The sequence below is a fragment of the Rhinatrema bivittatum genome, chromosome 4 (genome assembly GCF_901001135.1).
Source record: "Rhinatrema bivittatum chromosome 4, aRhiBiv1.1, whole genome shotgun sequence".
In the NCBI taxonomy this organism is placed as follows: Eukaryota; Metazoa; Chordata; class Amphibia; order Gymnophiona; family Rhinatrematidae; genus Rhinatrema; species Rhinatrema bivittatum.
In genome coordinates this window covers 284,806,473-284,831,818 of record NC_042618.1, presented here as the reverse complement: position 1 = coordinate 284,831,818, position 25,346 = coordinate 284,806,473, and the positions used below count along the sequence as shown (strand labels likewise).

General features: G+C 45.8%; 1 protein-coding gene across 1 annotated transcript in view; it reads left to right on the top strand.

Annotated features, from left to right (window-relative positions):
- Positions 1–25,346, top strand: part of LMNTD1 (lamin tail domain containing 1) — a 1,277,316-nt gene that overhangs the window by 159,422 nt on the left and 1,092,548 nt on the right. The window contains exon 4 of the mRNA XM_029600162.1: positions 18,361–18,578. Within this exon, the coding sequence (XP_029456022.1) occupies positions 18,361–18,578 (218 nt within the window). The remainder of the gene's footprint in view (positions 1–18,360; positions 18,579–25,346) is intronic.

Here is a 25,346-nt window from a genome sequence, read left to right as displayed (position 1 = left end):
AAGGGCTGCAGGATTTTTACCAGCTGACTCATGACTAACCAATGATGATGCTCTAGGGGACTATGCATACCTATCTCTATTTCCAGAGAAAGGTCATGAAGGTCATTCAATGTCTTGAATGAGATGCTTTTAAGCATCCCCAAATCAATCTGCTTTTGTCAGAGAACCTGCCCCACCTTCACACTTCTGTGGAAGAACCCTGCTATGTTCCTGCACTGTGTATTAACATATGCAGGTATTAATTCTCTTGGTGCTTGGACTCCAACCCCAGAGCTGACTACACTACCAGGTGCAGAGTGTGTGCAAAACATTGGATGTTCTGAAAGCCCCCATCAGATATTGCCTTTACCATGTTTGCACCATTGTCTGTGACAAAGAACCCTGCCTGAATATTCCTGTCTCTCTGGTCTAGCTGCCAGCCTGCCAGCATCTGTCAGATGCATGCTAGAATATTGGCTGAGGTATGGGCCTCGTCCGTCAGGTGGGTGTTCACTAATAGAGCTGCTGCCTGTCCCTGCCTCAGCCAGGTCCTACTAGTGTGCTGTCAGGGAGAGGTAAGAGGGTGAAGCATTCATGCTGGCCCAGATATCGCAGGTGAAATTCACACTCCCCTCTGCCTTAGCTAGCAGCGCTTCGATGTGACTGCGATACTGGTTGTTCAGGCTGGGGATGACCTTTCTGCTAAATGTGGTTCTGGAGGGGACTTTGTAATTTGAAGCTAAGACCTGCAGCAAACACTTGAAACCCACATTCTCCACTACCTGCAGGGGCTGGTTATCAAGGGCAATCATTTTCCCAATGCTCCTGGTTACAACATTTGAGGCTGCTTTCCTCCTTCTCCGGGATAGCGCTACTGAACATTTCCTCCATGGTGGGTTGTCACTTCTGACGCATGGCAGGGGGCTACTGGCCTGCCACCTGACTGCTAGAAGGGGCTGAGGGCATGGGATGACTCCTTTTCAACCACTTTACGCTACCTAGAAAAAGGGGTCCCCTGACTGGTACTGCCACTGTTGGGTGTTGCTTCTGCATATGATGCATCATGCCAGAATTAGCTAGATGTCCCACTTGCTTGCCTCTGCTAATATCCCTGGCACAGTAATTACATTGAGCAAAACACTGGTCCTCCCTCATTTTAAAGTGGCTCCAAATCACAGATTTATTTCGTGATCCCTTCTCTTTAGCCTTCAGGGTGAATGCTGGCATTGGAGAAGCAATGCCAGGGGCATCAGTCACACTCTGTGCCTTTGCTGACTGCTCTTCCTCCTTGTCATCATCAGTTTCCTCTCTCTCCTCCAGCACTGAAGTGGAGGCTAAGACAGAACTAACTAATCCTCCTAAACCTTCTTCAGCTATTAAGTCTTCCATTTCTGTTGAAGGGAATCCCATACAAGATGATTCTTCATCAGAATCAGATTCAAACACTGACTGCACTACATCGTCAGTGCTAACTAGAGTCTGCTTTTGCACTGCTGCTTTTGGGTCCTGCTCTTTTGTCTTGGATGGCTCAGCCTCCCCTTCCCTCACCTCCAAAACAACAGGGTCAGAAACAGGTGGTGGCAGTGCATCATCTTTAAATTTAAGTTTTTTCTGGATGGAACTGCCTGCCCCTCCAGAGATTTTAGATTGGAACAGGTCCCTTTTTAACTTTAATGGGAGACTGTCTTTTGAAGTGCCTCCTCTGCCAGATACTGTGCAGAACCTGTTTGAGAGGTGAATACGCGAGTGCTGTTTCTACTGATGTCAGTTCGCTGATTAATGATTCTGGGATAACAATATATGTGAAGTCCGGGTTAATCTGAGCCAATTCAAGTGGCTCTTAAGCCCCTGAGGCAGCTCGATGAGCGAAACTCGGCCAGAGTCGGGCAAGATCTGTTGCGATTCCGGGTCGGCCCCGGAATCGCCACCCACCTGCTTGCGGGTTGGCGCGGGTCTCGCACTCCCCAGGCCTCCAGGGACGCCGGCGGCCGCAGGCCCGGCGTCTCCCCAGCTCGCCCGGGCCCACAGCTGATTCTGCTCCCGCTCCCCTGCCTCGCCGGAGCAGCCGGCGCCTTGCGGCGCTAAGCCCCGCCCCCTAGATGCGCGCGCGCGTCTCACTCAAATATTTAAAGGGGCCAGCGCGGGAAACCTTGGGGACGCCCCCTGATGACATCAGACGCCTCCAGGGTACTTAAGCCCTGCAGCTGGACCAGAACGTCGCCTTGCAACGAGGTTCCCAGGTGTTCTCTGCCTCCAGTTGCTGTCTTCCTGTTCCGTCTGATTTCCGGTGTTTCCTGATCCTGGTCTGGCTTACGGCGATTCTCGGCTTCTGACTCTGGACCGGCTTACGACTACTCTTGGCTTCTGATCCTGGTACGGCTTTCGGTGTTTCCTCTGGCTCTGGACCTCGGACTGGCTTACGACGTCTCCTGGCTCTCGGACCCCGGTTTGGCTGACAACGATTCTTTGGCTTCTGATCCCGGACTGGCAAGCGATGATCCCCTGGTACACGACTCCGGCCTGGTGAGCAACAACCTTGGACTCCGTCTGTCTCCGCCCCCGCGGGCTCTCCTAAGTCCCAGCGGCCGGGCCCCTATGGGCTCCTCCTGGGGGGGCGCTGGCTTCCAGGGTGAATCTCCTAAGTCCCAGCGGCCGAACTCCTAAGAGCTCCTCTCGGGGGAGGCTCGGCTTCCAGGGCGAAGACCACCTCACCACTGTACCAGCTCCACAGTTCCTTCTTTCCTTGCCACGGCCCTTGGTCGCATAGGGCCTTCCAGGATCGTCTTCCAGCCACCCACAGCTCCGTCCTTGCCGCCTTCCGATCGGGACCTCCGCTATCACCCTACTCAGCGGCTCACCATCTGGTTCCGATCGGTCCAAGGGTCCACAAATTCTACAAGATCAATAAAGTTCATCATGGATTTAATGTCACTGCCTACTAGGGGTTTCAATTAAAAGGATTATTTCTTTATTAGTGACTGAACACCTCTGTACCAGTATATGTGAGTGTGGAAAACTACACACACAGAGAAACACACAGTGCAGTGTCTTTCTGAACACTACAACTGAAACTGCTCTATGTGCACATAAAAAAAATTAAAACTCCAGATGCCTACTGGGGATTTTGATTAAAAGAACACTGCTGTACCAGTATATATAAGTGGGGAAAACTACATACAGACAAACAGTGCAGTGCTGTATATTACAACTGAGACTGTTCTGGGTGCACAAAAACTGAAACTCCAGATAAAACACTGGAAGACAAAGGTTGACTAGCTATACTCCTGCTGTGAGTCTGCAAGCCCAATTACTACAGTACTCACTGTGATGCTGCTTGTTGTTTGAAAATACCAACTTCCAGACAGCCACTGCATCTTTCACACTATCTCCCACTCACACCACTCAAACACTGCCTGCAACCTAACCCAGGGGGTAAGATCAGCAGCAAAATGCCACTGCTGGCAGCTTGTCTCAGTGGGAGAGACAAGTCTGAGTTCAATAAAAAAAAAAGTGCAGTAAAAAAAAAAAAAGCCTGGCTGCCTTTTATGCTGCAGGCACAGCAGCATAAAAGAACAAATATCTTTTTCAGCAATAGAAAATTAATTGTAGCAAACTAGCAATAGCAATTGAATAAAGATTTGAGACACTCTGAGAGAGCTCAAACAGCAACCTTCTCAGACAGAACCCAAGAAGACAGTGTACTGTGCTTGCTTAAGGTAGAAAAACAGCAAGAACAGCGTCACAGAGCACTGAGCGCAGTGATTGGTTGAATTAGAAAAATGCTTTGCTCTGATACGTTGGCATTTGGTCTCCTTGCCAACCTGTCTGACCCACTCTATGACAGGGCTGTGAGGTCACATGACTCACAGGAAAGGGCTGGTTGCTATGGATATTCCCACATGACCTATTTCAAAAGGCTGCTGAGAAAGCAATGTGAACCAAACGAATGAAACTAATATGATCTGTTTCATTCATGGGGGCTTGTCATTCATTTCGTGGACCCACGAATCAAACGAATAGGGACCTATTCATTGCGGATGCCACATTCATTGAAAATGAATGCACATCCCTATGAAATATTTTCAGTGTCGGGAAGGGATAAATGCTGAGCAATTGGGTACATTTTTTTGATGTGAAAAGAGTATTTTTTTGCCCAATAAGATAAATGGTCTTCCCTATTAATTAGAAATAGCTTGAGAGCATGGGAATGAGAAAGGAATAAAGTTAGTTAATAAACAATATAGGAGATGGGAATTAGTAAATGACGTGAAAACTATATGATACTGATTGAAGCCTATTGTGCGTAAGAACCTGTGGATTATATATTTGTCTGACAAATACTCTCTTTGATGCCTATTCCCTAGATAGGAGTTGGTGGCTTTGGTTGATATATATTTGTTTTTAATAATTGAAACGCCGAGACTTAGGTTGCTCTGTATAGTTTTTTGATTTAATCGTCGTTTTTACTTTCTTTACTACCATGCAATCAGCTTGAGACAACCGTGTTAAAATTTATTATTTTATGGATTTCCTGGGCTCACCCTGTGGCAAGGTTTCTGTAATGAGCAGTGTGAGAGTGAGCCCTTATTGCTGTGGCATAGTTGACACAGCCTTGTAGGCAAACCAATGAGGCCTATGCTGACAGCTGGCAAACACACCCGAAGCAAAACAGACTGGAGCTTCGCCTGTACCAGCCATCTCCCCAGCATATTGAGCCCTTGGGTTCTGGAGGCTGTCAGGACTAAGGTGAGTCCCAAGGGTGGTAGAGAAAGCAAGAGTTCAAGGGCACACCATGGTCAGGACAGGAAGCAGGCTAGAGATAACGGAAACAGGCCAAGGGTCAGGGCAGGCAGCAGACAGGGTACAATGCAAGAGGTCAGGTATTAGAGCTCAGGCCAGGGATTGACGAAGACTTAAGAATGTAACATACGATATACCATCTTGGGTCAGACCAAGGGTCCATCAAGCCAGTGGCCAGTCCAAGTCACAAGTACCTGGAAAGTACCCAAACATTAAACAGATCACAAGGTATTAATGCTGGTAACAAGCTGTAGCTATTCCTTATTGATTAATAGCAGTTTATAGACTTCTCTTCCATGAGACATACAAGAGGCACTGGACGAGACAGGCTGAGCAAGGCATGGCTGGATGATAGAGGCTGCGCAAGGCAGGGCTGGAGAACAGAAATACAGGTATAACCAGGAACAAACAGGAACACAGGAATGCAGGAGCAACACGCACTGCTCTAGGTGGGCGACCTGTTGCTGAGGCATCTGATGCTCCTCTGAAGGAGCCTTAAGTAGGAGGACACAGGTCATGTTATCTGTTGCAGACTGCTACTCCTTTCATTCACCCTAAATGAAGATGGTGAATACCTGAACTTCCTAGCCAAGTCCAAATAATCTTAGAAGGTAAGAACATAAGAACATAAGAAAATGCCATACTGGGTCAGACCAAGGGTCCATCAAGCCCAGCATCCTGTTTCCAACAGTGGCCAATCCAGGCCATAAGAACCTGGCAAGTACCCAAAAACTAAGTCTAGTCCATGTTACCATTGCTAATGGCAGTGGCTATTCTCTAAGTGAACTTAATAGCAGGTAATGGACTTCTCCTCCAAGAACTTATCCAATCCTTTTTTAAACACCGCTATACTAACTGCACTAACCACATCCTCTGGCAACAAATTCCAGAGTTTAATTGTGCGTTGAGTAAAAAAGAACTTTCTCCAATTAGTTTTAAATGTGCCCCATGCTAACTTTATGGAGTGCCCCCTAGTCTTTCTACTATCCGAAAGAGTAAATAACCGATTCACATCTACCCGTTTTAGACCTCTCATAATTCTAAACATCTCTATCTGTTGCAGTCGGACACTGCTGGCGAGGTAGTGGACCCTTGGGCCAGCCCACCGAGGGTGATGGGGTAGGCCAGGAGGCGGAGCCCCAGACAGGAGGTTTTCACCCGGGAACCAGGAACCCCCCAGGAGGAGCCCGTAGGGCCCTGGGACCACGGGACTTGGGGTATAGTCAGAGAGTCCAGAGGCAGAGGTGTGCTTAGACCAGGACCAGAGTAAACTGGAAGTATAGGAAGTCCAAGGTACCCGGGAAGCAGGGGCCGACAGTACAGGGCCGAGGGCCAGCCGAAGACAGGGCAGCGGGCGGCAGCGGAGACTGTAGCAAACTGGAGGCTGAAGCAGGCTGTGAGCTGAAGCAGAGTTTGTAGCAGACCGGAGCTGGAGCAGGCTGTAGCTGAAGCGGAGTCTGTAGGAAACCGGAGCTGGAGCAGGCTGGAGCTGAAGCAGAGTCGGTAGAAAACCGGGGTCAGAGGCAGGCAGCAGGCTTGTAGCAGTGATAAAGACACATCAGGCAGGATTCATGGTGAAGCGTGCTTTCGGCTTCTGGGAAGCCTGCTCTTTTATTGTAAAATGATTACATAGCATTGCATTGGATACATACGTCACACAGTGTTTTTCCACCATAAATGTTTGTGCTGACCTTTTACTAAGTAGGCGCAAGTGGGCAGTAGGTGCAAGTGGTCAGTCTGCAGGCAGGGAGGGGGGAGGTCATTAGCTGGTCATGAGGCAGTTGTACTAAACTATCTAGGTGTGAAAAGGCACATAAATGCAAGTAGGTCATGAACTCTTCTGGGACTGCAAAAGCTTGCACTAGATATGTTTCCTGCTGACTTCCTGTTAGCTGGGGACAGGAAGGCTGTTCATATGCTAAAACGTATTGCGGTCAGAGCATGACATTTTCTTTACACTAAGCGTAGGCTTAAGGAAAAAACAGTTAGAAGTGGCAATGGAGTTTTTCTTTCTCTGACGTGGTTTTCCAGCAGCCTGAAAAGCCAAACTCCTCCCCCACACAGGCTGAAGCGGAGTCGTAGGCAAACCGGAGTCAAAGGCAGCAGCAGGCTGAAGCGGAGTCGAAGGCAAACCGGGGTCGAGGCAGGCAGCAGGCTGAAGCGGAGTCGTAGGCAAACCGGAGTCAAAGGCAGGCAGCAGGCTGAAGCGGAGTCGAAGGCAAACCGGGGTCAGAGGCAGGCAGCAGGCTGAAGCGGAGTCGTAGTCAAACCAGAGTCAGAAGCAGGAAACCGTAGAGAACAGGAGCGCAACTCAGAACAACTATGTAGTTGTGAACCTCGTTGCAAGGCGATGAGAGAGAGTTTGAACGCCGGTTATATCGGGACTTGGGCGTGACGTCAGCAGCACGGGCGGGACCAGGCTTCCGGGAGTTGAGCGTTCAAGACGGACGTCCTCGCGCGCGTGCAAGACTGAGGAGAAGCAGGCACGTAATGGCGGCCGCCACGTGGAGTGAGAGAAGTCCCCGGGGTCCAGAGTCGGCGGAACGTGGCGGTTCCTGAAGCGGAGGTATGCAGGGTTGAGCCCAAGGCGAGGGGAAGCGGTGGCGACCGCAACACTATCATATCCCCCCTCAGCCGTCTCTTTTCCAAGCTGAAAAGTCCTAACCTCTTTAGTCGTTCCTCATAGGGGAGCTGTTCCATTCCCCTTATCATTTTGGTAGCCTTCTCTGTACCTTCTTCATCGCAATTATATCTTTTTTGAGATGCGGCGACCAGAATTGTACACAGTATTCAAGGTGCGGTCTCACCATGGAGCGATAAAGAGGCATTATGACATTTTCCGTTTTATTCACCATTCCCTTTCTAATAATTCCCAACATTTTGTTTGCTTTTTTGACTGCCGCAGCACACTGAACCGACGATTTCAATGTGTTATCCACTATGACGCCTAGATCTCTTTCTTGGGTTGTAGCACCTAATATGGAACCCAACATTGTGTAATTATAGCATGGGTTATTTTTCCCTATATCCATCACCTTGCACTTATCCACATTAAATTTCATCTGCCATTTGGATGCCCAATTTTCCAGTCTCACAAGGTCTTCCTGCAATTTATCACAATCTGCTCGTGATTTAACTACTCTGAACAATTTTGTGTCATCTGCAAATTTGATTATCTCACTCGTCGTATTTCTTTCCAGATCATTTATAAATATATTGAAAAGTAAGGGTCCCAATACAGATGCCTGAGGCACTCCACTGTCCACTCCCTTCCACTGAGAAAATTGTCCACTCTCTGTTTCCTGTCTTTTAGCCAGTTTGTAATCCATGAAAGGACATCACCACCTATCCCATGACTTTTTACTTTTCCTAAAAGCCTCTCATGAGGAACTTTGTCAAACACCTTCTGAAAATCCAAGTATACTACATCTACTGGTTCACCTTTATCCACGTGTTTATTAACTCCTTCAAAAAAGTGAAGCAGATTTGTGAGGCAAGACTGCCCTGGGTAAAGCCATGCTGACTTTGTTCCATTAAACCACTTTAATAAACTTTTGAAAAAGACTGTGGCGTCTAATCTTGGTTTTCTTCCTTATCTTCTCTAAGTGCCCCTTTAACCCCTCGATCATCTAACAGTCCAACTGATTCCCTCATAGGCTTTCTGCTTCGGTATCTGGTACAGATGCCAGCAAAGTACACATCTTCCTTGGATTGGAGTTCTCTTCCTTCACCAAGGACTACAGTGAACTAGATATGGAGTCCAAATTCTGCAGATCTCCTATCCATTTCTTTACAATCTGGGGGAAACCACAAGCTTCTCTACTTCTCTTTCATAAACATGGCACATCCGACTGCATCCCTGTCCTGAAGATCCTGGCATCCTTAAAGGACTAGGGAATGGTGAACACCTCATGCCAGCAGTAATATAGGACTTTGGTGTCAGTGGGCTTGCTGATGTTGCTGACAGAGCCTCATATCTCTGCAAGGCTCATGTTGTGGCCCAAGCTTAGAGGTTCCATAAGATAGATGCATACTCTCTGGTCTCATGCTAATGGCAAGGTTAGATGCAGTTTTGACTCCAGGCTCCCTATAAGGGAAACTTCAGTCTCAATGGTATCCAGTGCAGATCTTGGCAATAGTTCCATAACTTTTGTATCAATTAATTATTTTGGGCTAACGTGGCCACTCTCATGCTTGCTGTGAGTTCTGCTGCCCAATGAAATGGAGGATTTTGGGGTTTCAACATTCTTATGCCACTCCCTGATATTCCAGTCTCACAGATGGATATGAAGGCACTAGAGAGTAAAAACTCCTCTAAGAACTCTTTCGCAAACAATTTCCCATGATGTGCTTCACACTGTAAAATGACTGGCATCCACCGCTAATCAGGGATGTGCAGAGCAACATTTTATGTTCATATTTCTTATGCCCGAAAGGGGGTCCCACTTGCGGCCAATATGGACATAAAAAAAATCCAATGATTGCAGAAATGACGTCCTCACTCCTCGCTCGATCACCAGGGAGTTGTGGTAAGTCTGGGGGGGGGATTAAGGAGGGTGAGGGGGTTTATATTTTTATTTTGGCTCAACAATCGCGATTTCCCACATATCCAACATATCTATGTTGGATATGTGGGAAATCCGATCGTTTATGTCGAATCAATTTTTTAACTTAAAAAAAAATATGAGTAGCGTTTTACTAATGCGGTCAATCCGAATGCACACCCCTACCGCTAATGAATGTGGTAGTCTCAGCACTTGAAGCTAGTTCTGGACAAAGTATTTTCTACCCTCAGACATACTCTACCATATACCTGATAGGGAGTAGGAGTTTCCTGATGGTTTTCATACCTGCTGCTTTTCTCCACACGTTGGGAAAACGTTTGGTTATTCAGCACATGGAATATGACACGCCCTGCAGTGATCTTCTGTCCCAGATCATGATTGGCAGAAATTATACAGCCCCAAACAATTGGATAAAAATATTAGTATAGCAGGTAGCTGACAATTTGGATCTTTTTTGGTGCTGAACAGTTAAAGATTATTTTTTTCTGATTCAAACACTATCTCGCACTGCAGTTTTCTTTTTTCTTCGTGCTCTCCACACACTCTGCGATTTGTGTCCCATGCAGCATGATGTTACTCTCTATGCATTCTGTTTGCAATGGCTGACCGATGATAATGTTTGTAAGTGATGACAAGTCATGTGCACAAGCCCTTCTTCTTGACTGCACAATCACTTTTCTCTTCACTATGGGCCTCATTTTCTAAACGGATCGCACGCGATACCAAAATGGGGGCGGAGTTGGCCCCGGAAGAGGAGGAGTCGGGGCATCACCGGGGCCGACTCCGCGAAGACGCCGCAGACGATGAAAAGGTAAGGCCCTTTTTGCGTCTGAGTTCGCGCCCAATAGCTACACCTTCTATGGTGGCGCTATTGGGTGCGAAACCGGCAGTGATCGCACCGCGACGGTGCGATTGCTTCCCGCTAGTGCAGGCCCGCCCCCCCGTTTCGGCCCCCCGCCCCTCATTCCCTAAAGTATCGCAGGCCTGCGATACTTTAGAAAATGAGGCCCTATGTCTCTGTAGTGAGAAAGCAGCCATCTTAAACCAATGTTGCAGTTCTTGAACACATTCACAATTTCAATTCTGATCATAGCAAAAATGTGTTAAATAGTTCAAAATAAAGTCTTTCACTCAGAATCATAGTCCCAATGCCATGGGTCCCTGTTCATAAACCAAAAGATGTAACCCCTGGGCTGATGTCCTCAACTAGCAATCCAAGGGCACACCTCAAATTCCAGGTTTTACAATGTTCAAACCTTTTATACCTTCTATAAGCCCTCTACTTTCCAGGATTCTTTGTCTGGGAGAAGACATATTTCCAAGGCCCTGATCATTGTTTTATCAGTCTTTAACATGTACAGTAATAATCATACTAAATAATGAATGTGGTTCTAATATAACTTTACTGATATTGATTGTAAGATGAAACGAAGACAATTTACACATCCTTGTTCAATACAGTCCATTGCATTCTCATTTTCCCTTAAATCTGTGACTCTGTACTGATGGTTTAATCTTTTCTTTTATTTCCAGATTACATTCCAATTTCAGGGGCAGTTTTGGAACTTCCTTCCAAATTGGTGGGCATGATGCTGGAATTAGCTAGATGGCATAATTCAAAGTCACATTTCTCATACCTTGATTCAAATATCATGAATAGGCTTCTTACCTCTTATCCAACACCCTTCCAGAATATCCTGATATAACAGTGATTAACACTGGATGGATGTCACAATTTTCCCTTCATCCTGTTCTCTCTTCATTCTAGCAATTAAGATCCATTCCTTTTCAAGATCTTGTTAAAAGTCACTGGATCTTTCTGAGTGAGAGATTCCTCTGTAAAAAAAATCTCCTTTCCTAATGATAACTAAATTCCCTTGGTCATGGGTACTGACCTTCATTTTCAGTTTTTGTTTTCTATAGGAATTTCAATATTATAACAAAAACAAAATAAAGAGTGGAAATATTGACTTTGTTATAACAAACAGAGGAAAAATATAGCATTGTTATAGCAACGAAATTCCCAGGGAAAATAAAATAAAAACTGAAAATAAAGGTTCCTAGCTATGGGGAATTCAACATTCAAACAAAAGAGATAAATGGACGGATAAAAACTTCCTTTAATGTAATTTCAAAAGGGAGGAAATAAGATTCCCAAAAAGGGGAGAGAAGTCACCCTTTCTACCTTTCTAGCTCAACCTTTCATCCATAAGGCAAAAGGGTCTCATAAAAAATAAGTGAAACAAAAACAAGAGTAGGAATAGCAACATTCTGCCTCCTAAAAAGTCTAAATAAAATTATATACTCTCTCTAGATGTTTCTCCTTTTTATAGTAGTAAGGAGCAACCAAAACAGCAGCCCCCATGTGGGAGCTGTAAACCACTTGAAATGCTTTGTCTTTACCTAGTCTAATAGTATGGAGTTCTTAAAAGAGAGAAGCTGTTATGCCGTTCGGTCACAGATGGCTGCGACTACGCTTATTTACATCCTGCACCGTTCTCCAGCCCTCCCCGGGTCTGCTCGCGGCACAGGCCAATCTCTACAGCTGCGTTCCGTTCCCTATGGCTCCTTGTGGCGGCTGAGACACCGCCGCCATCTACGTCATCTCTGGGCCTTCCTGGGCACGCGTGCGCCACCGGGCCCTACTTTGAAGCCTCTTCGGCAGGAACCTCGGGGGCGTCCCTGTTTGATGATGTCATCAGATCAAGGTACTTAAGCACCACCTTCGCCCTCAGCTAGCCGAATTGGCAACAAGTTCTGTACGTCTCTACTAGCTACTGCTCCGTGTTCCTGTGGCTACGCTATTGGACTCTGTTGGACTTTGAACTCTGTCTGGTACCCACTCTTCGGGGGCCAGTGGGCACTGTCTACTAGGATCTTGTCTCCTGGCCTCCCCTGCTCCTCGGGCTGGCCCTGCGCTTTCTGAAGTCCTACTCTGCAAGGCTCTCTGCTCCTCGGGGCTGCCCCCTGGAACACTTTTACTACTCAGTTTACTCTAGTGCTTCCCCGCTGCTCAGGGTTGAGCCTACTTGCTGTGTTGCACTGTCAGCACATCTCCGATCCTCTGGGCTGCGTCCTCATACTTTACAAGAGACTCTCAGCACCGTCCCACTCCTCGGGGCAGTGTCCTTGTGCTTCACTGTGACTGTCCGCTCCTCCCCACTCCTCGGGGTCGCACTTACATGCTACTAGACTGCCAGCACTTCCCTGCTCCTCGGGGCTGTGCTTCTCTATTATACAGAGACTGTCTGTGCTCCCCGCTCCTCGAGTTTCTACCTACGTCATCATCAGAGACCTGACTCGGGCTTCCCTACTCCGCGGGTTGGCCTACGTCACTATAGTTGCACCTACCCTGCTCCGCAGCGCCACCCCTCGATGGTGTCTCTCCGGTATACCTTCTGCACGCCAGTCTCAAGCCTTCCCACTCTGCGACCTGCCTTGCGCCTTCCCCCACGGGGGTCTCAGTCCAGGTATTATCTTCAGCCTGCTTGTCTACTGGGGAATTCCTCCTGACTCCTCAGGACCTCTCCACAGTCTCAACCAGAGCTCCCTGCTGTGCCTGACCTTGCATCCTGGTGGTGTGGGCCTATGGGGCTCCTCCCCACAGCTGGTAACAACTCATACCTTGGGCCAAGGGTCCACATACCCACAAACCATAACAGAAGCACAACAAAAAAGAGTGAAAAACCACAATAATCAATCAAATTAAAAAAACAACCCAATAGAAATTCATAATTTTAATGTTGACAAAATACTTTGCTTCAAACTTTAAATACAAGTGCTATGTCCCCCAACATGGACAGTATTTCATAAAAGCTATATCAAGAGGGACAAACATCTAGAAAACAGAAACATGTGTAACCTCCTCTTTGCCTGCTGTCCAGAATACAAGGGGCACTCACAGTCCTAGAGTCAAACCATCTTCCCAGACCTTTAATTTTTCCTTCTATTTTCAAAACTGATGGCTACTGGGGTATCAGGATTCCACTGGCAGGGTTGCAAACTATCAGGCTGATTCAGAAAGGTGCATTCAATCAAACACACCGCTCTGTGTGCACTTCATCATGCATTTTCTGCATGCAAAACTTACTACTGATGCAGCAAGGAGTTTTGCATGCAGAAAATGTGCATTTCCAAATGGGAATACTGACTAGCACCCTCGCATGTAAATCCCATGCAAATGATGGTATTTTGCTGAGCAGTATTCCCCAAGGCAGAGAGACTGCATTTGGCCAGCACACCTTTTTTAGTGCTGGAAATTTAATTTCGGGTCAGAGCAGGAGTTAATTAATTAATTTATTTATTTAACATTTTTATATACTGATAGCCGTTTACACATCGTACCGGTTTACATGAAACAAAATGGAAGGCCACAAATGGGCATATCCTTTACATAAAACATAGAACAGTGATAAACAAAATAAATAGTGAAAAAAGAAATAAATATAGATAAACAATTAGAAATAAAATAAAAGCATAAAATGCTAACTTAGGTTCAGTATTTAAACCAGGGAATTGATAAATATATATACAGCTTATATAATAAGAGTAGTATATTTAAATTGCGACTGATTAGCAAGGGATTCAAGGGGGGAGAGGATTAGTTAGACAATTGATTAAAGAGTAAGATATAAGATCTGGAGAAGGGAAGGAAAGCTAATGGGTGAACAGCTGAGACAAATTAGGAAAGGGCACTTGGGAAGCAGGGGTAAACACAACAGAGGTAGGTCTATTGACAAAGGTCAAGGTGTTGAGGAATTTAGGTGAAGGCCTGCTGAAAAAGCCAGGTTTTTAATTTTTTTTTAAACTTGGGTGTAAAGGATTCAGTGCGGAGTTCGTGTTGCATAGAGTTCCAGAGGGTAGGGCCGGCCAGGGTTATCACTCTTTTGATAGTAGAGGTAAGTTTGATGAATTTCAGGGAGGGTAGGTGCAATGTTCCTTGAAGGATAGTCCGAATGGGTCTTGTTGAGATGTAAGGAAGGAAGGGGGGATTGAGCCAGTGCGTGGTTTCATTTATAATAGATTTATGAATAAGGGAGAGAACCTTGTATTGTATTCTTGAATTGATTGGTAGCCAATGCAATTCTTTCAGGATGGGTGTGATGTGGTCCCTCTTTTTGGAGTTTGTAAGGATGCGGGCGGAGGCATTCTGCAGGAGTTGTAGGGGTTTGATGATCGAGGAGGGGAGGCCAAGTAACAGGGCGTTACAGTAGTCTAATTTGGAGAAAATAATAGCCTGGAGTATCGTACGGAAATCAGAGCCATGTAGTAGGGGTCTAAGTTTTTAAATTGTGTGTAGTTTAAAATAGCAGTCCTTGAGAATTGAGTTTATGAATGGTTTTAGGGAAAGGTGATTATCAATGATGGTTCCGAGGTTACAGGTGTGAGATGAGAAGATAGTAGGGGGAGTAGAAGGGGGGATGTTAGGGGAGAAGTGGAAAGAGGAGATGATGATAAGCTCAGTTTTTTGGGGGTTTAGAGCGAGGTGCATGTCAGTTAGGAGTTGATTGATGGAAGATAAACATGAGTCCCAGGTTTGGAGAGCTTTCTGAAATGAGTCTGTGAAGGGGATGAGGATTTGAACGTCATCTGCGTAGATAAAGTGGTCAAATCCCAAATTTGTGCGGAGGTTGGCTAGAGGGAGCATGTATATATTAAACAGTGTAGAAGAAAGCGAGGAGCCTTGGGGAACGCCTTGGTCTAGGTTGATAGGGTCTGATTCGTGGTTGCCAAAGGAAACAATATAGTGTCGGTTATGCAGATAGGATTGTAGCCAAGCAAGGGCAGTTCCGGTGATCCCAATATTAATAAGAAGATTTGTTAGGATGTTATGATTAACAGTATCGAACGCTGCAGAAATGTCAAGCATAGCTAGGATATAGGATTTGCCACTGTCAATCCCTTTGAGAAGGGTGTCAGTTAGTGAAAGGGTGTCAGTTAGTGAAAGAAGAGTTAAGTTTCCAGTGCTATTGCACTGACACTTAAAACCCCTAAAAAAGGGGGAAAAATGTCTTTAAAAAGTTTTTAAATGTCCACAGATAAGTACCGACTTATCTAGGTAAATGGCATCAGCTATCTACTACCAGATAGCCAGATAAATCAGTATTTCTCCACCTATGTGGCGGCAGCTGTTATCACTCATGGCCGCCAGGAATGCCTCTCCCCACCATTCCCAAGTTAAAATGTGCATTGCACCTATTCCCAAAGCACATTTCTTGTCCTAGCACTTCATAAGCTCTAGGGGGAAGGGATAGAAATTTGGGAACCTTGTCACACTAGATTTTTCATTTTTGTGCAGGTCCTGTTTTTTACAGTTCAATATTTTTTTTTCATAATTTGTTTGGTTTAGTACATCAACACATATTGGAGCCGATGCTATAAAAAATGCGGAAAGCGGGCGCTGAAATGTCAGTGCCCGCTTTCTTAACACGCGTATGGCGCCCACAAGGGGGGTGCCATGCTATACGCAAATTAGCGGGTCGCACTAGAAAGGAGGTGCTAGGGTCGCTTGCGCAAGCCTAGCACCTCCTTGCTAACGTGACCCCGTGGTTACCGGCGGTCTGCCGGTTATGAACACCGACGCCGAAAACTCGGCATCTGTTTTCAAAACTGCAGTCCACCAGTATGAAAACCGATGCCGAGTTTATCGGCATCGGTTTCCATAATGCAGCTGGCCAGTTATGAAAACCGATGCCGAGCATATCAAAGCGGCCGGCAGAGGGTTTTTTTTCTTTTTTTTTAACTTTTCAAGAAGTATAGAAAAGCAGTTTTTTCTGCTTTTCTGTACTTTTTTTTCAATGCGCTCAGCTATTAACGCCTGCTCCAGGTTGGCATTAATAGCTGAGCGATAAATGTGCATCTGAGACGCACACTTATTTTTTTGCATTGGAGTGAATGAGTAATAGCCTCATTCACATGCATTTGCATGTGATGAGCGCTATCTCATTCACTCCACGTGGGATGCGCATTAAATAGGCGCTAATCCCCCTATTGCATTAGGGGGTGGATTAGCGCCTATTTAACCCGCATCTGACTGCGGGTTATACAGTGCGCTCAGCTGAGCGCACTGTATGGCATCGGCCCAATTAAGTTTAACTACATTATTGTTACTATTATGGAGTGACTCATCTACAGTTATCACTGATAATTAGGTGCTGTCCATTACACAGAACTAACTCAAGATATCCTTCTCTTGATGGTTTCAAGATTAACTGCACCAAAAAGAAGTCAATTTTAGCATTAAGAAATATAATGTAACAGTGTGAAGAGCAATTAATCACACTTTGTTTTAACAGGTGTCAGCACAAAGATTTTCTATAACATTTTAAATAGACATCAATATAAGAACTTCCCTTACTATATAGTGCTATTTTGTACAGACTAATAAGTAACTGCAGCAGGGGGCATGAGGACACAAAGGCAGTGTTGTGCTGGAGGTGGACCCTTGGCCTAGCGCAGGATTGGTACAGTTCTCTGAGGGCTCCCAGAGGGTGCTTGCCGCCAGGAGGCGGAGTACACAAGGAGACAGAGGCTAGCTGGAGTTTCGCCAATAACAGTCTGGGGGTTCCGTGGGTTGAGCCCTAGGATTCCCGGACCGCCTGGGAATGGCCTTTGAGGGTCTCCCGGGGAGGTAGCAGAGATGTGTGCCCACCAAGAGCAAGGGTGCACGGCTAATGGAAAACAGATGAGCTAGACCGGAACAGAGTGTACCGGAGACCAGGGGAACGAGACAGGAACTGAAGGTCCTCTGGTCAGGATAGGCAGCGCCTAGTGGTCTAGCTTGTGGAAGGCCACGGGCAGCATCAGAGCAGGCAGTCCTGGTAGTCACAGGAGAAGCAAAGAGAGAGTCTGAGTGGAGCGCAAGGGTCAAAGCCAGGGTATCCATCGGACGGTGGTCAGCCATAGCAAGGGTCAGTTCCAGGTATCAGTCTGAACATGGTCAGTAGCAAGCAGAGGTCAGTTCCAGGTATCAGTCTGAGCATGGTCAGTAGCAAGCAGAGGTCAGTTCCAGGTATCAGTCCGAGCGTGGTCAGTATCAAGCTGAGGTTAGATCCAGGCAGCGGTTCAAACGTGGTCAGAGGCAAGCTGAGGTCAGTACCATGTATCAGTCCGAGAAGGTACAACCTGGGTAGCGGAACGTGGAACAGGAATCAGGAACAGACGCTGGAACACAGAAGGATCACGGGAACACAGGAACGCAGGAGCACTGGAAGACACAGGAATACAGGAGCACTGGAACAAGCACAGGATCAAGGAACGCAGGAACACAGGACAGCAACTAGCTTTACACAAGTGTGATGACCTGTTTGCCAAGGCGAGGAACTAAGGGAAGGCCCTCGCCTTATATAGGACGCTTAAGTGATGTCTTCGGGAGGTGTCCGCCCGAGGTTCCCGCCCTGGGTCCTTTAAAAGAGGGAGCGCCGGCCGCACGCGTGCCTAGGGGCGGGGCCGAGGACGCCGAGGACACGGATCCTCTGCGGGAGATCCGTAGAGAGGCCTGTGACGGTGGAGGCATTCAGGGCTGGCGCTGGGGATGCTGTGAGCTGGCTGCTGCTGCTAGGGAGGACAGAACGGAGCTCGTGGAGGGGAGCCCAAGGTGAGCAGGCCCGGTCGTGGCACCAGCACGGCCGGGTCGCGCAATAGGCAGTCTTACCATTACAGTGAGATTTGCTTGGAGATGTTTGCCAATGAATCATATTGTAAATAGCACCTTTGATCCAAGCAAAACAAAGATCTGCTTGGTTGAGCATCTCATTCATGAGTATTCGTTCATGAGTATTCATGAGTTCAAATAATTAAAGAATGAACTCAGGTCATTAAAAAAGGTATCCACATGTTATCTAAAATTTATAAATATACAAAATAAAATATATTGGAGAAAAATTTATTTTAGTAATAAAGATGAACAAAGATGTATAGGTATAGGAAACAAGCAAGCTTTTGTACAGTTTTTATGTTGCATCCTTGACTCGTTTATTAAATCATGAAATATCTTTCTGTGTTTTTTTAATCATAGAATGGAAAATACATCACTCCAGAAAGCTCCCAAGATTTCATTGTCCAGCTCATTTCAACCTGTAAATTTTGCTCCATCTTCTGTGCAAAATTCACTGCAAAATAAAACATCTGAACATCTGGAGTCAATTCTGCCTGATTCTACAGCAACATCTTTTAAACCTTCCAGATTTTCCAAATCAGCAGATGCACTATGGAACAAAGAGCTGAAAAGTAGTAGTATGTATGGCATTCTAACATCACATTGTACATTTTTTAACAGAAAGAAAATATTTTATCTATGAAGCAGTTTACTAATATAGGCAAAGCCAAAAAAAAAAAAAAGAGTTCACTATTTTAGTCAGAGATTACATTAATGTATAGTATACACCTGGGTGGCCAACTCCAGTCCTCAAGAGCCAAAAACAGACCAGGTTTTCAGGAAATCCAAAATGAATATGCTTGAGGTAGATTTGCATAAAATGAAGGTAATGCATGCAAATCTATTTCATGAATATTCATGAAGGAGTAGATGTGACTCGGTTATTTACACTTTCAAATAATAGAAGGACTAGGGGGCATTTCATAAGTTAGCAAGTAGCACATTTAAGACTAATCAGAGAAAATTCTTTTTCACTCAACGTACAATAAAGTTCTGGAATTTGTTGCCAGAGGATGTGGTTAGTGCAGTTAGTGTAGCTGGGTTCAAGAAAGGTTTGGATAAGTTCTTGGAGGAGAAGTCCATTAACGGCTATTAATCAAGTTTACTTACGGGCGGATTTTAAAAGCCCTGCTCGTGTAAATCCGCCCGCATTTACGCGAGCAGGGCCCTCGCGCCGGCGCGCCTATTTTGCATAGGCCGCCGGCGCGCCTATTTTGCATAGGCCGCCGGCGCGCGCAGAGCCCCGGGACACGCGAAAGTCCCGGGGCTTTTTTTAGGGGGCGTGTCGGGGGCAGGGCCGAATGACGCTGCGTTTTGGGGGCGGGCCCGGGGGCGTGGTTTTGGCCAGGGGCGTTCCGGGGGCGTGGCCGTGCCCTCTGGAACCGCCCCTGGGTCGGGTCTCGGCACGCCAGCAGCCCGCTCCGATTTCTGAGTGGCCTTGGAGGGAACGGAGGCAGGCTGCGCGGCTCGGCGTGTGCCGGCTGCCCAAAATCGGCAGCCTTGCGCGCGCCGATCCAGGTTTTTATAAGATACGCGTGGCTACGCGCGTATCTTATAAAATCCAGCGTACTTTTGTTTGCGCCTGGTGTGCCAACAAAAGTACGCGATCGCGCTTTTTAAAAAAATCTACCCCTTAGGGAATAGCCACTGCTATTAATTGCATCAGTAGCATGGGATCTTCTTAGTGTTTGGGTAATTGTCAGGTTCTTCTGGCCTGGTTTGGCCTCTGTTGGAAACAGGATGCTGGGCTTGATGGACCCTTGGCCTGACCCAGCATGGCAATTTCTTATGTTCTTATCTATCAAAGCTATGAGGAAACAAAAAAAGGGGATAGATCTCAAGTCCTTCAAATGATCTTTATTGTATAAATAGCAATTTTTCAACAAAAGCCCAACTCAGGCTGAGTTTCGCCAAAGGGCTGCTTCAGGGGCTGCAAAATGTCACATAAAAATCACAATTAAACAACAATAAATAAACATATATATGTAATCATGAGATCCTAAAATATATATAATAAAATGAATAAAAATGATATTACAAAAAGCATCTAAAGAATAAATCAAAAACAAGTAATGATCACATAAATATTAATCCCCCTAATAAACGCCTTATTGTTACCGAATACTAATGGCACCACCTATGTAATGTACGACCCATATTTTTTACTGGTGCCCTATTGTAAACCGTTGTGATGGTAAATAACTTAATAACGGTATATAAAAACTCTTAAATAAATAAATAAATAGGCAAAACTATCTGTATGTGTGCTAAAACATATATATAGTATTAATGGCATTAATATAAACAGGAGGCATATGAACATGAATCAAAACAGAAATATCTGTGTTGGCAATATGAATGTCATAAGAACATAAGAACATAAGAAAATGCCATACTGGTTCAGACCAAGGGTCCATCAAGCCCAGCATCCTGTTTCGAACAGTGGCCAATCCATGCCATAAGAACCTGCCAAGTACCCAAAAACTAAGTCTAGTCCATGTTACCATTGCTAATGGCAGTGGCTATTCTCCAAGTGAACTTAATAGCAGGTAATGGACTTCTCCTCCAAGAACTTATCCAATCCTGTTTTAAACACAGCTATACTAACTGCACTAACCACATCCTCTGGCAACAAATTCCAGAGTTTAATTGTGCGTTGAGTAAAAAAGAACTTTTAAATGTGCCCCATGCTAACTTCATGGAGTGCCCCCTAGTCTTTCTACTATCCGAAAGAGTAAATAACTGATTCACATCTACCCGTTCTAGACCTCTCATGATTTTAAACACCTCTATCATATCCCCCCTCAGTCATCTCTTCTCCAAGCTGAAAAGTCCTAACCTCTTTAGTCTTTCCTCATAGGGGAGTTGTTCCATTCCCCTTATCATTTTGGTAGCCCTTCTCTGTACCTTCTCCATCGCAATTATATCTTTTTTGAGATGCGGCGACCAGAATTGTACACAGTATTCAAGGTGTGGTCTCACCATGGAGTGATACAGAGGCATTATGACATTTTACGTTTTATTCACCATTCCCTTTCTAATAATTCCCAACATTCTGTTTGCTTTTTTGACTGCCGCAGCACACTGAACCGACGATTTCAATGTGTTATCCACTATGACACCTAGATCTCTTTCTTGGGTTGTAGCACCTAATATGGAACCCAACATTGTGTAATTATAGCATGGGCTATTTTTCCCTATATGCATCACCCTGCACTTATCCACATTAAATTTCATCTGCCATTTAGATGCCCAATTTTCCAGTCTCACAAGGTCGTCCTGCAATTTATCACAATCTGCTTGTGATTTAACTACTCTGTACAATTTTGTGTCATCTGCAAATTTGATTATCTCACTCGTCGTATTTCTTTCCAGATCATTTATAAATATACAAGCCGTAAAGCCCGTTAAAACGGGCTACATCCCTCTGTCTCTCACCTCCCCCTCATTCTCTCTCCCCTCACTCTTCACCACCCCCCTCCCCCACCCACTCCTCTCCACCCTCCCTCTCCTCTCACTCAGTCCCCCCTCTCCCTCACTCCCTCCCACTCAGTCCCCCCTCTCCCTCCCACTCACTCAGTCCCTCCCTTCACCCACCTCCATTTCCTCCCGGCGCCGTAAGCGCGACTTCCCGCAACCCTCACCCGGCTCCATTAACTCCTCCCGCTCCTGCCGGCAGATCTCGGGGGGGGTGTCACTCCCGCGCGCGCGGCAGTGACCCCCCCGAGATCTGCCGGCAGATCTGGGGGGGGGTGTCACTCCCGCGCGCGCGGCAGTGACCCCCCCGAGATCTGCCGGCAGATCTGGGGAGGCGAAGTAGCGGCGCCGCGCGCGCGCGGCGCCGCTGCTTCTCCCCCCGCTCCTGCCGGCAGATCTCGGGGGGGGGCGCGGGAGTGACACCCTCCCCCCCCGAGATCTGCCGGCAGATCTGGGGAGGAGAAGCAGCGGCACCGCGCGCGCGCGGCGCCGCTGCTTCTCCTCCCGCTCCTGCCGGCAGATCTCGGGGGGGGCGCGGGAGTGACACCCTCCCCCCCCCCCCCGAGATCTGCCGGCAGATCTGGGGAGGAGAAGCAGCGGCACCGCGCGCGCGCGGCGCCGCTGCTTCTCCTCCCGCTCCTGCGGCCCCACCGCCATTTTTTTTTTCTGACCGACGTCCTTGCCCGCACATGCGCAGTAGAGCTGCGCTCTACTGCGCATTTGCGGGCCGTCGGTCACAGGCCATTTATAAGGTAGATTGAAAAATAAGGGTCCCAATACAGATCCCTGAGGCACTCCACTGTCCACTCCCTTCCACTGAGAAAATTGTCCATTTAATCCTATTCTCTGTTTCCTGTCTTTTAGCCAGTTTGCAATCCACGAAAGGATATCGCCACCTATCCCATGACTTTTTACTTTTTCTAGAAGCCTCTCATGAAAATCCAAGTATACTATATCTACCGGTTCACCTTTATCCACATGTTTATTAACTCCTTCAAAAACGTGAAGCAGATTTGTGAGGCAAGACTTTCCCTGGGTAAAGCCATGCTGACTTTGTTCCATTAAACCATGTCTTTCTATATGTTCTGTGATTTTGATGTTTAGAACACTTTCCACTATTTTTCCTGGCACTGAAGTCAGGCTTACCGGTCTGTAGTTTCCCAGATCGCCCCTGGAGCCTTTTTTAAATATTGGGGTTACATTTGCTATCCTCCAGTCTTCAGGTACAATGGATGATTTTAATGATAAGTTACAAATTTTTACTAATAGGTCTGAAATTTCATTTTTTACTCTGGGGTGTATACCATCCGGTCTGGTTGATTTACTACTCTTCAGTTTGTCAATCAGGCCTACCACATCTTCTAGGTTCACCGTGATTTGATTCAGTCCATCTGAATCATTACCCATGAAAACCCTCTCCATTAGAGTAATGTAGGTATAAACCAAACGTCTGGCGGTATCCTTAAAATAATAAAATTACATAAATATATAAATAAATAAAATTGTCAGCAGTCACATAAATGTGTTGAAAGGGTATCTAAATATCATTACCTGAACCACTTTAATGAAAATTGCTGTAGAGGTATTTCTCAGTTTATAATTAAATCTATGGTAAATATAAAATATTATCAACCACTAAAAAATGGATAATCATCTTCTTATAAAAAAACAATTGATAACAAGCACCGGGGTGTAGGTGTTTATGCAAGATAGCAAGTTGCCCTGACAGGACCCATTTTATCAAAATTGTTAGTATAGTACGATATTTGGTAGATTTTCTATAGTGCGAATGTGCTTACAACATGAACTTAGGGGATCGCGGGAAATCAATAGATACGTGCTGTATACTGGAATAAAACCAGTGAAGTTATCACAATCAATAAATAACTTCGATCTACTTCAAACAAATTTAAACAAAAGTGCATTTGTATTTAATATTTAAGTCTTTAAGTATTTGGGCAAAAGATGAACCGTCTTAGAGACCGGAGAGCTACTATAACAGAGCCACAAAGAGAATTGTTTCTTAATGAAACTTGTTTTTTAAACCCACTTGCAAAAACCTATAGCTAGAAGGAAAATTAATCTCTATATACTAGGGATGTGCACACATTTTTTTTTTTTCGTTTTCAGGTTCGGGGTGGACTATTTCGGTTGACTCCCCGAACCAGAAAATGTTTTTCCTTTCGTTTTCGGAAACGGACCGAAAAAAAAAAACACCCCAACCCTTCAATTTTACTTAATTACAACCTCCCGAGCCCCCCCCCCCCCAAACTTATCAAAAGTCCCTGGTGGTCCAGCGGGGGTCCGGGAGCAATCTCCCCCTCCAGGGCTGTCAGCTGGCACTAATCAAAATGGCGCCGGTGGCCCTTTGCCCTTACCATGTGACAGGGGCTACCGGTGCCATTGGTCGGCCCCTATCACATGGTAAGGACAAAGGGCCACCGGCGCCATTTTGATTAGTGGCAGCTGATGGCCCGGGAGGGGGAGATCGCTCCCAGGACCCCTGCTGGACCACCAGGGTTGTTTGGTATGTTTTTTGGGGGTTGGGAGGATGGGGGGGGGGGGGGGTTGTAATTAAGTAAATTAGAAGGGTTGGGGTGGGTTTGTTTTTTTTTTTTTTTTTAATAAATTTGCCCCTGCCCCCGTATAAACCCTAAAACGAATTGTTCCCAAATTTCGTGAAAAGTTCGTTTTGGGATTTGGGTCCCCCAGAAACGGATGAATTAGGCATTTTTGTTGAAATTGCCTAATTCGTTCCAAATTAATACATACCCCTACACTGTCCATACTTACATATGAAGGTGAACAAGTCAAAAGTATGTGCTCCCAACCACCTTAATCTGTGTGAGGGATAACACACTTCGCATCGGGTATCTTTTACATTCCTTTGCTTAAAAAAATGGAGGCGTGCGATGACAGCGATTTAAAACGCCGAGTTTGGTGCCAAAATGTAAATCAATCATTCTAAGGGGGCGGAGTCAACAAAACCAGTCTTACAGATCGGCGCCATAAAGATGTCAGTCATCTCAATAACACGGAGTAGGCAGTTGTTAGTTCTTAATGCAGTGAATAGCATGTAGGAAAGGATCTGAACTATAAGCATTGCTTAGACTTTACTTCTCGAAGCCGGGTACTTCACCATTCAAAATGCAACTTTAATCACAACATATCTAATTTCTACGCACCACAGTCAATTACCTTTAGTAAATGCATATATCCTTAGTATTCAAAGAAACATAGAAGTGACGGCAGAAGAAGATCATACGGCCCATCCAGTCTGCCCAGCAAGCTTTCACAGTTATTTTTCTCATACTTATCTGTTACTCTGACCACTGAGGTCAGGGCCCTTATTGGTAACTTTTTGGTTCTAATTTTCCTTCCACCCCTGCCATTGATGTAGAGAGCAGTGCTGGAGCTGCATAAAAGTGAACTATCAAGCCTAATTGATTAGGGTTAGTAACTGCCACCATAAGCAAGCTACTCCCATGCTTATTTGTTTACACACCTGTGCAATTTAGTCCTTGTTGGTTGTCTTAATATAAATCCTGTTTCCTTCATTCCCCCTGCCATTGAAGCAGTGAGCTGCGCTGTATATGTATTCAAAGTGAAGTATTGGTTTGGGGTAGTAACTAACACAACAAGCAAACTACACCCACGCTTATTTGTTTTCCCAGACTATGCAATTTAGTCCTTGTTGGTAGTTGTCTGACTGTAAATCCTCTTATCTTCATTTCCCCTGCCATTGAAACAGTAAGCTGTGCTGTATATGTATTCAAAGTGAAGTATCAGGCTTAATTGGTTCGGGGTAGTAGCCGCTGCAACAAGCAAGTAGCTCCCACGCTTATCTGTTTATCCAGACTATGCAATTC